Source organism: Molossus molossus, unplaced genomic scaffold (assembly GCF_014108415.1).
Source record: "Molossus molossus isolate mMolMol1 unplaced genomic scaffold, mMolMol1.p scaffold_m16_p_4, whole genome shotgun sequence".
Classification (NCBI taxonomy): domain Eukaryota; kingdom Metazoa; phylum Chordata; class Mammalia; order Chiroptera; family Molossidae; genus Molossus; species Molossus molossus.
Genome location: NW_023425377.1, coordinates 81527148 through 81543336, shown reverse-complemented (window position 1 = coordinate 81543336; position 16189 = coordinate 81527148). Strand labels below are relative to the sequence as shown.

At 58.8% G+C, this 16189-nt stretch overlaps 2 protein-coding genes across 3 annotated transcripts; one reads left to right on the top strand and one right to left on the bottom strand.

Moving 5' to 3' along the window:
• Positions 1-749: 749 nt before the first annotated feature.
• On the top strand, positions 750-8279 carry GRIN3B (glutamate ionotropic receptor NMDA type subunit 3B). Its single transcript, XM_036282249.1, has 9 exons — positions 750-1175; positions 2971-3566; positions 4022-5054; positions 6482-6627; positions 6707-6822; positions 6942-7093; positions 7408-7572; positions 7655-7713; positions 7853-8279. Exons 1-9 carry the CDS (start codon positions 750-752, stop codon positions 8277-8279), a joined length of 3120 nt encoding a protein of 1039 aa, XP_036138142.1.
• TMEM259 (transmembrane protein 259) lies at positions 7112-15550 on the bottom strand. Of its 2 annotated transcripts, none has more exons than XM_036240713.1 (11): positions 15201-15550; positions 12041-12313; positions 11382-11481; positions 11050-11160; positions 10706-10828; positions 10514-10614; positions 10351-10408; positions 10140-10223; positions 9896-10028; positions 9723-9822; positions 7112-9635 (listed from the first exon to the last, which is right to left on the bottom strand). In XM_036240713.1, the coding sequence occupies exons 1-11, from the start codon at positions 15417-15419 to the stop codon at positions 9081-9083; spliced, it is 1857 nt and encodes a 618-aa protein (XP_036096606.1). In that variant the 5' UTR covers positions 15420-15550; the 3' UTR covers positions 7112-9080. The 2 variants fall into 2 exon arrangements, with proteins under 2 accessions (XP_036096606.1, XP_036096607.1); XM_036240714.1 differs by having other exon boundaries at positions 7112-9584.
• Positions 15551-16189: the final 639 nt, after the last annotated feature.

Sequence of the window (16189 nt, the reverse complement as noted above, 5' to 3'; positions counted from 1 at the left end):
CTGTCTGAAGTTACTCAAGCAACAGAGATGGCAGCATGTGATGGGGTGTTAAGGTGGGCAGAGTGAGCTTTAATGGGGTGGGGTTCTGCATCTTTCTGGGTGACAAACGGAACATTTCTCAGAGCAATAGCATTTGGCACTGGGTCTTGAAGGGTGAAGAGTTTATCTGGTGTAAGTTGCCGGCCCACAGCTAGAGGACGGGGTCTATCCTCTAGATTTCCATCAGACACACTTGTCTCAGTTTCCCCAGGGTGCACACGACATGAGAGCACAATGGGTTGGTATGGGCAGACTCGGATTTCTGGAGGTGGGAAGTGCTGCTGTGTGAGCACGGCGGCACATCCTGACCCTTCCTGTTTCCCTGAGTGAACAATGGGTCACGTTCCCAGGCTGGAGGGGAATTCTGGAGTGGAACGGGTGAGTGTGGGGGCAGTTTTTAACCAAAATCTCAGCCTGTTTTCTCCCCTGACACAGAAAGGGGGAAAGTAGTGGTTATTTCCAGCTCCCTGCAGTGTGGCCATTTGAACCTTTGTGTCCCACGCTGGGTATGGGTCCCACTCCTCCCTAGTGGGTCGCTGGCATTGCGGGGCCAGGAAATGGCAAGGGCGGGCGCTGGACGCTGGGCCGGCAGGGAGGAATGCGCCAGCCCAGGAGGGCGGGGAAGGGCGTGGCCTGGGACGGCCGGGATGCCACCTCCCACGCGTGGCACCGGCGGTTCCGCCCCCTTAGCACTTGGTGGTAACTTTGGGATGGAATTTGTGCGGGCGCTGTGGCTGGGCCTGGCGCTGGCGCTGGGGCCGGTCCCCGCTGGGGGCCACCCACAGCCTTGCGGCGCCCTGGCGCACCTGGGGAGCTCAGTGCGCCTGGGCGCCCTCCTGCCTCGCGCGCCCGCCGCCCGCGCCCGCGTCCGCACCGCCCTGTCCCGGGCCGTCCTGGCGCCGCAGCTACCGCACAACTTGAGCTTGGAGCTCGTGACCACCGCGATCCCCGCCCGCGACCCCGCCTCGCTGGCCCACGGCCTGTGCCAGACGCTGGCGGCGCCAGGCGTGGTGGCCGTGCTCGCCTTCCCCGAGGCCCGGCAGGAGTTGCTGCAGCTGCACTTCCTGGCGTCTGCCACGGAGACCCCCTTGCTCAGTCTGCTGCGGTTGGAGGCGCGTGCGCCCCTCGGCACCCCGGTACGCGCGACGCTGGAAGTCTGGACGTGAGGGGACCCGGGATGCGGATCAGGGAGGCTCCGGGACGATCCTGGGGTACGGGAACACGGGGTTCAATGCCGGCGTCCCCGGGACGCGCGGAAACGGATGGACTTCTGGACCGAAGATGCAAGAGCCCCAGGGATGCTCAGGAATTGTTGACGGCGGCCCCAGGTTTCACGGGACCTGGGCCTCGACCCCGGATGTTCCCAAAGCACGGGAACCGGTGGCAGGGGCTCAGGGACCTAGAGCCCTGGACCCACGGTTCCGGGAACCCGAGGGATTCCTCTGGACCCTGGAATGCAGAACCCTTAGGAAGCCCCCTTTGGGGCTCGGAACTCCGGTGCAGACCTCTTCCCTGGGCGTTGGTGGTGGAGTCCACCACCGCGCAGCCGGTACCCCTTTCCGCCCCAGGACCCATCCCACTCATTGCCAACGGCCCTTTCTCCGTCTGAGGGTGCTTCCAGGTTCCCACCGCGCAGGACCGCGGATCTGTGTAGGGAAAACAGGGATCTCTGTTTGCTCTCCGGGGGTGAGGTGCCCTTCTTGGGTCCCCAGGCCACACTTACTCCAAAGCCCTCCCTCTATCTTCTTTTTCACCCTCTCCACCTCTTTGGAGTTTATTTTCTCTTCTAGATTCACCCCCATCCCCCCCCCCCCCCAAGCCCAGATTTAGGACAAAAATTAAAAAACGAGATAAGGAGGAGAGAAGGGTGACAGGCAGGGCTCTGGGGACCCTGTTGTACCCCAGGAAAAGACCCCCCCACACACACCTCCTAGAGCCAGCAGGGAGGGGCCCAACATGGGGACTTGGGTCTGATGGGAGACCCCCTTCAAACCCACCTTGACGCTCCCTCCAGGCCTTCTTTCTCTTCAGGGAGGGGAGACCCTGACCCTGGAAGAGGCCCAGAGTCTCATCAACCTGGCTGTCACTATGCTGGGGCCCGTTTTCAGTGCCCCTGCCCCCGCCCCTGGGAGAGATGCAAGACCCAAATCCAGGCCGGTGGCGCTCTCTGCTGCCGTCTCTAAGAACTGCGCCCCTTCAGTTGGAACTGTCGGGCTTTTGTGGGAACTGAGCAGCAGGGCCCAGCCTGTCCCCTAGCTCTGGGGGCCTTGACCCATGCAGGCAACATCCTTAGATGTCTGGCAAATCTCTCCCGTCATTCACCGACTGAGCAAATCCAGAAGAACTTTCTGGGTACCACTGGGCACAAGGGGCAGTGATGTGTAGGAGGGGTCCTAAGAGGAAGCACTCTCTGACTTGGCTCCCAGCATGAAGTCATCAGCCAGTATGTGATCATGGAACCTTAGTCCTGGGCCCTTGAGGGGTTCCCAGGCAGGAAGGGTGGGTTAGGTCAGAACTGGTGAATGAGGGATTCCAGGCTGAGAGAGTCCAGAGGGGGAGCCAGAGTTCTGCATGGAGGGTGAGGATGTCTAAATAGAGGAGGGAGGGCAATGAGGCTGAATTTTGAAGAATGTGTAGGTGTTGACTGGCATAGAGGGAGAAAGGTATTTCAGATTGGGATAGCACATGCAAAAATCCTCAAAGTGGGGATGCTAACAGAGTGGCCAGAGACACAACAGAAGGCCCTGAATGTCAGGCCAGGGTGTTTGGGCTTTGTGCTGATGGCTGTGGGCAACCACAGAAAAGTTTAGAGCAAGAGTAGGCTGAGAGGAGGCAGGCATGAGGTCTAGTTATCAAGGTGACCTCTATTTATTGGGGTGGGAAGGGCATTATGGTGGTTGCAAACCCTAACTGTGACCACCCCCTTCCCAGAACCCATTCCACCTACAGCTGGACTGGGCCAGCCCCCTGGAGACGCTGCTTGAAGTATTAGTGTCCGTGCTGCAGGCCCACACCTGGGAGGATGTTGGCCTGGTGCTCTGCCGTGTGCGGGACCCTCGTGGACTGGTGGCCCTCTGGACAAGCCGGGCTGGCAGGGCCCCAAAGCTTGTGCTGGACCTGAGCCGGCCGGACACCAGTGATGCAGAGTTGCAGGCTCGCCTTTCCTTGCTGGGGGCGCTGGAGAGGGGCTCAGCCCTGGTACATGTGGCTGTGCTCCTTGGCTGTGACATGGCCCACACCCGTCAGATACTGGAGGCTGGGCCCCCTGGGCCCCGCTGGCTGCTAGGCACGCCATTGCCCGCTAAGGCACTGCCCACTGAGGGCCTACCACCTGGGCTGCTGGCGCTGGGTGAAGTGGCTCGACCACCACTGGAGGCTGCTATCCATGATGCAGTGGAGCTGATAGCACGGGCGCTGGCCAGCGCGGCCCATGTGCAGCCAGAGCGTACCCTTCTCTCTGCCACCATCAACTGCAATGATCTGCAGCCAGCCAAGCAGCCCAAGTCCTCAGGCCGCTTCTTGGCACAGTGAGTGGGGACCCTGCTGTGGGAAGGGCATGCAGCCACCTCTGCCTGGGGCATTATTGGGCACTTGCTGTATGCCAGACACTATGGCCTCACAAGAGAGCATCTTTGTCCCTGTCTTTGTGGAAGCAGAGCCTGAGAAAGGGATTCTGGTGAGGGGCTTACTTAGAACTTTTGAAGAAGTGGGGAAAGAGCAGGAGAGGTTGGCAGGCATGTCTCTCCCTGATCCCAGGGGAGTTCTGGACAGCACCCCAGAGCTAGAGGGCCCTACCTGGGCGTTCAAACTGGGTGGTCATTCATTGACTTCGGCCCCTGGTGGTAAAGAGACCTGGTGTGAGGGGACACATCAGTATCCACTATAGTCCCTGGTATGTGCTGAGAGGTGGGGGGCAGGGTCTGAGCTTTACTCCGGGGGTGCTCTGCTGCCTGATGCCGGCTTGCCTCCCACTTCCTTTCAGATTTCTGAGCAACACATCCTTCCAGGGCCGCACAGGGCCAGTGTGGGTGACCAGCTCCTCCCAGGTGTACATGTCCCGGCACTTCCGGGTGTGGAGCCTGCGCCAGAACCCATTGGGCAGTCCAGCCTGGGCCACACTGGGCAGCTGGTGGGACGGGAAGCTGGAGTTGGAGCCAGGGAGTGGTGCTCTGCGGCCCCCACCCCCAAAGGGCACCTGGGTTCAGCCCAAGCTGCGTGTGGTGACCCTGGTGGAGCACCCATTTGTGTTTGCCCGAGAGCCAGATGAAGACGGGCAGTGCCCAGCAGGACAACTGTGCCTGGACCCTGGCACCAATGACTCGGCCACTCTGGATGCGCTGTTTGCTGCCCTGGCCAATGGCTCAGTGCCCCGTGCTCTGCGCAAGTGTTGCTATGGCTACTGCATTGACCTGCTAGAGCGCCTAGCAGAGGACACACCCTTTGACTTTGAGCTGTACATCGTGGGTGATGGCAAATATGGTGCCCTGAGGGATGGCCGCTGGACCGGCCTTGTGGGTGACCTGCTGGCAGGTAGGGCCCACATGGCAGTCACCAGCTTCAGCATCAACTCGGCCCGCTCAAAGGTGGTGGACTTTAGCAGCCCCTTCTTCTCCACAAGCCTGGGCATCATGGTGCGGGTGCAGGACACAGCCTCACCCCTTGGTGCCTTCATGTGGCCCCTGCACTGGACCATGTGGCTGGGTGTCTTTGCTGCCCTGCACCTCACCGCACTTTTCCTCACGCTTTATGAGTGGCGCAGTCCCTATGGCCTCACTCCCCGTGGCCGGAACCGAGGCACCGTTTTCTCCTATTCCTCAGCCCTGAACCTCTGCTACGCCATCCTGTTTGGACGCACAGTGTCCAGCAAAACACCTAAGTGCCCCACAGGGCGTCTGCTCATGAATCTGTGGGCCATCTTCTGCCTGCTCGTGCTGTCCAGCTACACAGCCAACCTGGCTGCCGTCATGGTCGGGGACAAGACATTTGAGGAGCTGTCAGGGATTCACGACCCCAAGGTGGGTGGCTGTGGGGGCCAGGAGCCAGCGCTGGGAGGTTGCCTGCTCACCCACTGCCTTTCCCAAGATCCAGCCACATGTGGCCATCTACTTGTGCAAACATTTATTGAGCACCTATGGTGTGCCAGCCACTGGAGACCCAGCTGGGACAAAACAAAGATCCCTGTACCTGGTAGAGGCATGGCAAGAATCAAGATAGATGAGAAAAACAGATGGTGTGTGAGATGGTGATAAAGTGCCAGGGACAAAAATAAGGCAGAGCAAAGACCCAGGAATGTTGGGACATTTTCTCAAATGAGGGTCAGGTATTCTTCTGAGAAAGGTTGATGTATATTAAAATATATATATGTGTGTGTGTGTGTGTATATATCTATACACACACACACACACACACACACTTTTTTCTTTTTAAAGAGAGGGAGAGATAGAAACCTCAATGAGAGAACATCAATCGGCTGTCTTCTGCATGTCCCCTACTGGGGGTCAAGCCTGAAACCCAGGCATGTGCCCTGACTGGGAATCAAAGCACTGACCTCTTGGTGCATAGGATAATGCTCAATCCACTAAGGCACACTGGCTGGGTTTAAAAACACTTTTTAATCCTCACCTGAAAATCTTTTTTCCATTGATTTTTTTTAGAGAGTGGAAGGGAGGGAAGAGTTGGGGCGGGGAGAGAAACATCAACATGAGAGAGACACATCGGCTGGTTGCCTCCCATATGACCCCGATCAAGGCCAGGGATGAACTGCAACGGAAGTATGTGCCCTTAACCAGCATTGAACCCATGATTCTGACCCACAGACTGACGCTCTAACCACTGAGCATAACTGGCCAGGGCTGGTTGTGGGTATTCTCATTTTTATTTATTTGGTGGTACGTGCCCCTAGCGGGAACCGAACCTGGGACTCTCTGGTCCGCAGGCTGACGCTCAACCGCTGAGCCAAACTGGCCAGGGTTATTGATTTTATTTTTATTTATTTGGTGGTTGTGGGTATTCTTAAGGCAGAGCTGAACCCAAAGGATTTGCAGGACGGGACGTGAGACGAAAAGCGGGAGAACAAGGAGCTGTGGAGGAGGCGGTGGGAGGAGGCAGAGGTCTAGAGTTCATGTTCAGGTCTGTGTGGTGGACTTTAGGTACTTAATGGGTTTCAACTGGGCAATTCTGCCCACAGGGACACTGGGCCATCTGAGGACATTCGTGGTTATCACATGGGGTTGCTCCTGGCATCATGAAGATGGGGCCAGGGATGCTCTTCTACACTCATACTCACAGTGCCTGGGACAGAATGAACCAGCTTCCTTGTCAGCCAGGAGGGGAGCCGCTGGTTGAGAGCCTTGGAACTGGGTTGGGGGCCACAGCAGAGGTGGGTGGGAAGCCAGGTGAGGGCACAGGGGCCGCCTGGCACTGATGGGTTGCCTGCCTGCAGCTGCACCACCCATCCCAGGGCTTCCGCTTTGGCACTGTGTGGGAGAGCAGCGCAGAGGCCTACATCAAGAAGAGCTTCCCTGAGATGCATGCGCATATGCGGAGACACAGCGCCCCCACCACGCCCCAGGGCGTCGCCATGCTCACGTGAGGCCAGAATATAGGGCGGGGGAGGGCAGGCGCGGGCCCACCCAGGCAGGAGCTCACCCCCTCCATATTCCTGAAGGAGCAACCCCCCCAAACTCAACGCTTTCATCATGGACAAATCACTTCTGGACTACGAGGTCTCCATCGATGCCGACTGTAAACTACTAACCGTAGGCAAGCCCTTCGCCATTGAGGGTGAGGGGCCTTTGAGATCAGTGGTCCTGGAGCAGCAGGGAGCCAAGGAGGGCTGAAGGTGGGCAGTTCCCCTCGGCTATGACTAGCCTGGTCCCAACCCGATTCCTGGCCTTCCCCAGGTTATGGCATTGGACTCCCTCAGAACTCACCGCTCACCTCCAACCTGTCAGAGTTCATCAGCCGCTACAAGTCCTCTGGCTTCATCGACCTGCTGCATGACAAGTGGTACAAGATGGTGCCTTGTGGGAAGCGGGTGTTCGCTGTCACAGAGGTGGGACAGGGCCTGGGACACAGGGTGAGGGTAGGTGTGGGAGTCCTGAGCCTGCATGGGCCTTGACTGAGGGGGCCAATTCCCTGCTCATGTGTATTTGTCTGCTTTTGTGTTCTCCTATTCATACTACAAAACCCCAATTCCAGTGCCCTCTCCTCCTTGAAACCTTGCTCCAGATCACGGAGCCCTAGCTTCCCAATACAAGTACACTGCACCAGGTCTATCTCTGGCCCAACCTGTGTGCCCTAGGCCAGGGCTCCCCAAGGGTCTGCGATGACCATGAAGAGCTTGTGCCTGTGTCACACCCTCTGCAGACCTTGCAGATGGGAATCTACCACTTCTCGGGTCTCTTTGTGCTGCTCTGTCTGGGCCTGGGTAGTGCCCTGCTCAGCTCCCTGGGGGAGTACATCTTCTACCACCTGGTGCTGCCATGCATTCGGAGGAGCAACAGGTTGCAGTACTGGCTACACACAAGCCAGGTGAGGAGATGGCACAGGGTGGATAAGCCCAATCAGCCTCCCAACCCAACTCAACCCAACCCAGGCTCTGTCTGGCTCACAGAGAATCCACCGTGCCCTCAACACACAGCCACTGGACAGACAGAAGGAACCTGAGCCCAGGTAAGGGGCTTTGGCGGTCACTCCCAGCCCACCAGCTCCAACACTCGCCTTCAAGCCTGTGGGCCCCACTCCTACTCCTAGTCAGTCCATGGTTCCCACATCCCACAGCCTCCTCAGGGACCCTGACCCCAGAGAACAGAGAGGGAACACCAGCCCAGCCCCACTTATCTTCTATCCCTAGGGGTCTGGAGAAGCAGCAGCAAGATATACCAACTGCCCCTGCAAGCCAGTGCGACTGGACACAGGTACACCAGGCCACAGTAAGGGAGTGTCACGTACACTTCCTACTGGAGCCAGCCTTGGCCACTGCTGCACCAGCAGTGGGTACAGATATGGAGAGGACCAGGTTGCCCAAGGGTCTTGCCTGGCTCTGCTCCAATGGCCAGCCACCCACCATGCTGCCCACTGGTGCCCCAAATCCAGGGGAACTGGAGGAACTGGAGCAGCATATTGCAGATGCACGCACAAGACTCCACCAGGCACTGGTGCGGCGTGGGGAGCTCCTGGCCCAGCTTCCAGGCAGTGTCTGCTCTAGGCCTGCAGGGAAGCACCAGGGGACCTCCTAGTGTGATCTCCACCAGCTTCATCTGTGGGAGGTGGCCATGCCCACTACGCCCGGCCCACCTGGCTTTGCATGACAGCGGACCCTGCAAGAACTAATCCCAGCACCTGTTGCATGCAGACACTGGCTGGGCTGTTGGTGCTGTCAACAGACAGTTTATTCTATATACAAACACAATTTGTACACTGCAATTAAATAGAATGGAATGAGCACTCTGCAGTCCTCACCAAGTAACATAGTCGGGCTGCTGGCTCTCTCCAGGAGGAGCAAGGCTGGACCCTAGCGCCTGGTTGCTGTCTTTGACAGTTGGTGCCCAAACACTATGTCCCTGTGCCAATACCCCAGCCCTGGCACGCATACAGGGGCAGGGGCTGTGGAAAAGGCACTGCACACAACAGAGCACCAGCTGAGCAGCCAGGATTGCAAGGGAGGTCCCTACCAGTGTTCACCTGGCTCAGAGGCCTGCTAGTCTCTGCCCCTAGATACAGCTTGCTCCAGACCGTACACTAACCCCTTCCAGAACCTTCCATGGAGACCCCACCCCTTTCCTGCCCCAGCTCATCAACCTGCCTCAATGTGCTGGCTAAGGGGGCACACCACAAATGTGGCAAGGACAGGCTGTGGGCAGGCCCCACACCCAGGGAAGAGGAGCCCACCCCTGGGCAAACCAGATGGACCCTGACACAAGGCCAACTGGGAAGTCTCAGAGACACTGGGGATAGCCTCCCTGACCCCAAGGACCCCAGCCAGGTCATACCCAGCTAGCCTAGACAGCCAGGGACAGAGGTACTCAGCTGCCCAGGAATTAGGAACCAATCTCCGAGGGCTCATCTGCTGGGGCCAGGGACTCAGGGCTGGGCCCACTTGCTCTGGCAGCTAGGGGGGCAGTGTCAGGTGCTGGGGAGTCACTCGGGGGGACACTGTCCTGGGGAGCTTGAAGGCCCCGAGGGAACCCCTCAGCTGGGCTCAGGGGGCTGGCTGCCCTCCGCTCCAGGAGGGAGGCGCTCAGGCCGGACAGGAAAGAGGCGTCTGTGATGATGGCAGCTGTTTCTGCCATCCAGCCCAGATCACTACTGGCCGCTGCAGCCACTGAAGCCGCTGCAGCCACCAGAGAGCTGGGCGCTTCAGCCACAGGCCTGGAGATACCACCAACCCCCAGTGAGCCAGGGTCCAGGGCGGGGGGCTGGCTGGCAGGGTCAGGGGCAACAGCTGGGGTGCCCCCATTGTTGTTGAGGTCATCTGGCAGCGCCGTGGGGGTGCCGGGGCCCAGCGGCGGTGTCTGTAGCAGCATCTCCTGGATGCGGATCTGCTGCAGGATGGCAGGCAGCTCATAGTGATGGAAGAAGTAGATCATGGAATGCTGGAGGCAGGGTGGGCGTGGGTCAGGCCCAGCACAGGGCCGGACCTCCCACAGGCTGGACCTCAGGGAGTAGGTGGGGCCCCTCACCTGGATGAAGAGCCAGGAGGTGACTAGGGCCAGACTGCTGTACTGCCCGTTGAAGCGGTAGTGGTAGGCATAGAAGGCGAAGTGGTACAGGTAGAAGAACCTGTGGGAGGCACAGTGAGGTGCCGCCAGTCCATACCCCACCCCAACCCCGCCTGGACCCCCATGGCACTCACCGCAACCAGTGCCTCTTGCTGGTGTTGGTGTGGCAGCAAATAGCATCATACTGGTCGGCCAGCCACACAATGAGGATAATGTAGAAGGCGGTGGTGGTGTCATTGAAGAACTCCGACATGATAGCCTCCATTCCTGCAGGAGGCCATCAGTAGTGGTGGGCATGATGGGAAGGCCAGGGACAGAGGGGTGGTGGATATGGGGGACTGGGTGGGAACGCAAAAGGGTGGGCAGAGGGGTCCTCACCCACGAGGGCCAGGATGACGGTCAGCAGGGGCGCTGCAGGGAAGGCGATGGCCATGTTCATCTCCAGCATCTGCAGCAGGTCCACTGCGGGCAGAGGGTGGTGGGCGGGCAGACCGAGTGAGGTGCCCCTTGGGGTATGGGGTGGGCAGGGGGCCATGGGGGCTGGGGGCTGAGCCCACCTTTCCTCCCACCATCTGGCCAGGAGACTCACCAATGAAGACAAAGATCTGGTGATGGGAGTATCGGAGCAGCATGGACACACTCAGGGTCTGGGAAATACCAGAGCAGTATGGACACACTCAAGGTTGAATGAGGCCAAGGAAGGGCCATCTGCCCCCACACCCTCTGCCCCAGTCCAGTCTCAGAATACTCACAAAAATGACCATGATGACGAAGGCAGCCAGATAGGATGCTCGGGCCATCCACATGCTCACAAATCGGTAGTGCTCCCCTGACACCACGTTCCGAAGGAAGCCTGTACAAGGAGGCTGTGAGCACCATTGCCTGCCTTCCAGACCCTGCCACTGCACACCCCCAACCCTCCCCTCCCCTGGTCCCAATCACACCCTTGTTCTCCTCATTCTCGGCCAGGCCCTTCACGCTGGACATGAGGATGTCATCATAGCCCAGGAACTCAGCCAACAGCAGGCGGCTGAAGCGGTCTCCAAAGCACTGGTCCCTTGTGGGGTCTGTGGGTGGCATGCCAACAGGAGTGCATCTGGTAAGGCCTCCACCAGACCCCGTCCACCTCACCTGGGCAGTGCTGTGACTGTCAGGCCCCGGGGGATGGTCCAACGAGACAAAGGGTTTGGGGGAAGCTTCCTGCAGCTGGAGCAGTGATGGCTACCAGACCTCAGTATTAAGTGCTTCTGAGTTACCCCCCACCTTGGCTCTCCCCATGGTGACTCACCCAGGGTGACCACCATGACTGGGATGCTAAGCCGCTGTCTCGTGGCCTGTGATAGGCGCAGGAAGCCATACTCCAGTGAGTACTCCACAATGTACTCGTCCTGCGGCCACACTGTGGGTGGGAATGGCCTGTCAGCCAGCAGAGCCCCAGCCAACTCCACCTCCCACCTTCAGAGAGGCCCAGAGAGGGCACATGACCAGGGCTCAGGAACACCTCCATCAGCCTCACATGCTGCTGACAGATGCGAAACAGAGGCTCGGAGTGGCCATTCTCCCTGTCCAGGGGTGTGACCCCTCCCAGGTGACTCCATCTAACACCATGGCAACACATACCTTTCGATGGTGTCTCAGGGAAGGGGAACTCCCGGCTATCATTCAGGGCCTCAGGGCCACCGGGTGGCTTGAATACCTTGGGCTCAATGTCCAGCTCAAACTGTGGATCACCAGGAGACAGGGCGTCAGTGAGCACTTGGCACTGGAGGTCTGGCACAGAGGCCCCTCTCCTGCTGCCTGGAAGGAGACTTATTCTACCTATCCACTGTGAACCCCAGCCTCTGACTGGCATCTCATGAAAGACCCCCTTCACCTGACACCAAGATCCTAGTTATCTCCAGGTGAGTGTCTGTGCCCCAGAGTTGGGGACAGGGTCACCTGGGTGAGGTCTGTATCAGTTAACCTGCATCGCCCCCTTACCCATGGGACCCTCGCCTCTCACTGCACAAACATGGCTCTCCATGCAGGCTGTGGGCCCCACACCCACCCCTAATTTGGGCAGCTGTGTCATTTGGGAGGGCCAGGACTGCTAGAGCTCTCAGCCCAGCCCCTCTCAGGGCCTCCTTGGCACCCCTAGAATGAGGCCAGTCCCTTTCAGGTAACAGTCTACCTGGCACAGCACCCCTATCTCACCCAAGGCCACATGAATGCTGGACCCAGCAAGGTCCAGAACTTCCCTAGCAGCAACATCTTCCTGCATGTGCACTTGGCCAGCGCACCTGGATGGAGTGGTTCCCAAACATCTCCATGGTCAGCTCCTCCTCCTCCTCCTCCAGCTCCAGGCCACCAGGCGCCACAGCCAGGCCAGGGAAGCTGCTGCGACCACCGTCACAAAACTGCAGGAAGACGGGTGCGCGACTCGAGTTCTGCTGTACCTCCACACGCAGGACGCCCTCTCGTGGCCACTTGTCCCGCACATGCTCCAGGCAGTTGATGGGCGATCGGGAGAAGACGATGTGGATATAGGCCAGGACGAAGAGCACAAACAGGGCCTGAGGGAAGGGGGCCCCACCCAGAAAATGAGGCCTGAGCTTTGTTGGGGGCAGAAGGGAACCCCGGGGCTCTGAAGTTCCCTAAGCCCTAAACCCACTCTGGCCTCTCCTGGAAGCATGGGTGCTGGTGGTGTCACTGGTCCAAGACCTGACCACCCTGCTCAGTGTGAGCCAGTATGAGACACTCTTGCATGCATGTGGAACCCCCACCCTGGGAGAGAACATCAATTAACTGTTCCCATTCTGGGAAGCCCAGCCCAGGTGCTACCACCCCTGGGCCGCCTGCTGGGCCCCCACCATCTCCAAGAAGCCTGACTAGCTGCCTAACACTCTGCCTTGTCCTCAGAGTGCCCCTGACCTCACCAGCTAAAAACAGCCTCCTTCGCCTGCCAGGTACACTCTGCATCCCTCCTATGATGGCAGGGGCCCTCTGAGACAGTTTCTCCATCAGTAAAGTGGGGACAACAGGGGTCTCATCTGGGTGGTCCTGCCCCCAGGGGACACGGGGCCAGGTGTGGAGACATTTGTGGTTGTACGCTGGGGGTGCTCCTGGAATCAAAGGGGATGCTGCTAGGCACCCTAGTGATCAGGATGGCCACCCACAAAGAATAAGCCGAATATTGGAAGTGCCTAGGGGGTCCCTGCCCTATGTCACCAACAGCACCTTCTGCCTAGCTCAAAGTAAGTGTGTCAAAAGGGCCCTCCATTTGGGTATATTTAGGAACACACTCCTTCCCAAGAGCTCAACTCACTGTCTGACAGTCTTGCTTCTCATGGGGCCCCAGTTGGCTGAGTGTCACCCTCCTAGACTAGAGGGCATGTCCAGGGCATCACCCCCATGCATCCCACTTACTCTTCCACCATTGGGGAAAGGGCCCAGCTGGCCCAGTGTGGTGCCCACCTCCACAGGAAAAGGTGGGTATCAGGGAACTGGTGACCCCAGTGGCAATTCAGCCACAGACTGGGGTGATCCTTCAGCTGGGCCAGCACAGCCTTCGACCACTCCCACCACACATGTGCTCCAACACCAAATTACTACTCTCCAGGACCAGTTAGTTGACTGTGTGGTCTGAACTACAGCTTGGAAAAGCCGAATCACAAGAGAGACCAGAGCACAAAGCCCCTCCCTGACCTCTGACAGGGACACTGATGCTCAGGGAGTTGGTGAGTTGCCGATGGCTACACAGCCACTAGAACCCCATCCCTACTGGGCCATGAACCCCATAGGGTGGTACCAATGCCAGCTATGGACCACCCAGCCTCCCCTCTAGTCTGCTCTGCAGACTGGGCAAAGGCCAGGTCATTAAGGCACCCACTCCTGGCCTGGCAATGGTGGCTGTGACCTGAGAGGGATGGTGAGAGGTCCCACCTCTGAGCACACTGTTGCATGCCTGGACTCAGCCATGCTCAGGATTCCCAGTTGCATGAGCTCCAAGATCTCTCTTGGACCAATGTGAATTGTTTTCTTCGCTTGCAGACAAAAGTGCCACAGGGGAATGGAGATTAGAGCATCACTAAGATCTCAGCAAACAGCCTTTGTAACACCTGGGCGTTCAGGTCTCAACAGACAGATGCTTAAGACAAGACACAACTGGGTCCTCTGCTAGGTGTGTGTGTGGGGGAGGGGGAGGGGGTGTGAGGCAATGTGGAAGGCTAGAGGAGCCTCCCACAGGCCAGCACCCCAACCCTTTTCCCAACATAGTGTCTAGGGACCACTGAGCTCGTGATGGGAGTTGTGAAGTGCAGGGGGTGGGCCCAGGTGATGGGAAACAGACAGCTAACCCTGAAGCCTCTATGCTCACCCCCAGCCATATTCTCCAGGCCCTGGGGCTGGCTTGCAACCCAAGTGCCTCCACGTCCAGCATTAGTCCCCAGACAAACCCAAAGCTGGCTTGGCAATGTCAGCACCCCAAGCCCCTCCCTGGCAGATCTCTGACAGGAAACTAAATGCCTTTCCCCCCTTTCCTCAGCTATGTAAGGCAACAGCAGGGACCACCCCTCAACTCAAGAACCCAGAACCCTGGCACCCAGGGAGCTCTGGGCCCACACCTGAGTGAGCCAGCCCCTCCACGGAGGGACTCAGATCAATGCGGGTCCTTCCTGAGCTGCACTCATGGTTGAACCTTTTATGCCACCTGAGGGAGGATGCAAAGGAGGTTTGTGTGCAGCTTCCTGTTAAGACATGAGTAGCAGCGATGGCTGTGACTTTGTCATTAACCCTGGTGAGGTGTCCTCAGCTAGGCTGCATTCCCCTGTAAGGCTCAGAGGAAGAAGAGTTGGGGCGGGGAGCTGGTAGAAGGTCCCAAGGAGGGGAACAGCCCCAAGAAAAGGAGAAGCAGAAGGAAGAGATGAAAGGGGAGGCACTTCCAGTGTAGGTGGGTGGTCCTGGGGGTGTGTCCTAAGGGCAGCAGGGTGAGTCTGAAATCCTTCCCAGGACTGAGAACCTAGGCCAGGACAGGCAAGGGAGAACAGGGTGGGGGTGGTCTTCCCAAGGCTGAGGATCCCACGTGGCAAGGCAGGGGACAGAAGGTTGGGAGGAGGTCTCAAGCAGGTCAAGAAAAGGCTCTAGGCCTCCGGGAAGTGGGTCATTGGAGAAAGGATGAGGTCAAGCATGGGTGCAGCCTACAAAGGGCTGGGAGTTCCTGGAGTCGGGTTCAGGAGCCACCACAGGATGAAACTCGGGCCTTCCAAGGGTGAAGTGTCAGGCAGGGAGTTAGAAGCTGGGGGACAGGCTAAAGGGGAGGGTACCCAAAAGATCGGACCGGGTCTAGACCTCCAAGTGAATGGGGCTGGCTGTCCTGGGCTGGATCGGGGTCAGAGGTCGCGAGTCTGAGGGGAGTGGATCCAGTCGCTGAGGTCAAGGGTCAGGGGTTGGGGCCGCGGTCACCTTGAGCAACACGAAGAACTCGAAGAGACGGCGGAAGGCAGGCGGGAAGAGCCGCGAATAGGTGACTGCCATCTTGAAGAACAACGCGTGGAAGAGCCGGTCGCGCACGTTGATGAGCGGGTTGGGGTTTAGGTTGGGGGTGCGGGGCCCGCGCGCGGGGGCTGGGCCGCCGCCGTTGGGCCCAGGCCCCGGGGCTCCGGGCGCCGCGTGCTCCGACATGCCGGCCAGCGTCGCGCCCTAGCGGCCCGCGGGTCCCCGAGGGCGCTTCCCGGCCGCCATGGGCCGTCTCCTCTGCCGCCGCAATCCTCACGGGCCCAGGGCCGCCACCGCCATCTTCCTCCTCCGCGCCCCTGCTGACGCCAGCGAGTCGCAGCGCCAGCAAGAGCGGCCCATCTACGCCTGCGGGGAACGTAGGGACGCCGGCGGTAGGCCCGCGGTGGCCCCGCCCTTTCGCCTGGCCGCGACGGAGGGCGGGGCTGCGTCTACCAGTCTTTTACATACTGCCCCCACAATGCCCCGCGGCTGCCAGGACGCGCTTGGACGGTAAAACTAGTGAATATGTAGGGTTTAACGTTATCAAAGACACTTTACGTATGCGCGATGGTAGGAAATGTTCTTTGAGGTGGAGCTGTAAAAAGCCAGGTCAAATAGAATTTGTAAGTTATGTTGCTCTAACTGTAAAGTAATTTCTTTTTTTTTTCAGCATTTGTAAATGCTGCCATTGGTTCCAAAAACCATACAGATTTCACTCAACATTCTTGTGACGTTTTCCAACAATCATTAACTTAGTCCCAAGTCCCCTAGTTCAAATCCCCAACAGTGAAATTCTGACTGATTCCTTCCTGTTCTTCATCCAGCACCCAGCGGTTACTGGTCAGCCTGCAGCTGCGTGGCTGGCAGGTGTCCAGCCACGGTCCCTTGGGCTCCAGCCAGGGGCCCAAATCTTGGCGACAAACCAGATGGCAAGGACTACTGTGGGCTGTTGGCCT

Coding starts and splice junctions, on each gene's coding strand:
- TMEM259 (XM_036240713.1), bottom strand. CDS start 15,419: ATGTCGGAGCACGCGGCGCCCGGAGCCCCGGGGCCTGGGCCCAACGGC. Junction 11,161..11,381: donor CCCTGAGACACCATCGAAAG/GTATGTGTTGCC, acceptor TCCCACCCACAG/TGTGGCCGCAGGACGAGTAC. Junction 10,615..10,705: donor CGAGAATGAGGAGAACAAGG/GTGTGATTGGGA, acceptor CTCCTTGTACAG/GCTTCCTTCGGAACGTGGTG.
- GRIN3B (XM_036282249.1), top strand. CDS start 750: ATGGAATTTGTGCGGGCGCTGTGGCTGGGCCTGGCGCTGGCGCTGGGG. Junction 3,567..4,021: donor TCAGGCCGCTTCTTGGCACA/GTGAGTGGGGAC, acceptor ACTTCCTTTCAG/ATTTCTGAGCAACACATCCT. Junction 7,573..7,654: donor ACTGGCTACACACAAGCCAG/GTGAGGAGATGG, acceptor TCTGGCTCACAG/AGAATCCACCGTGCCCTCAA.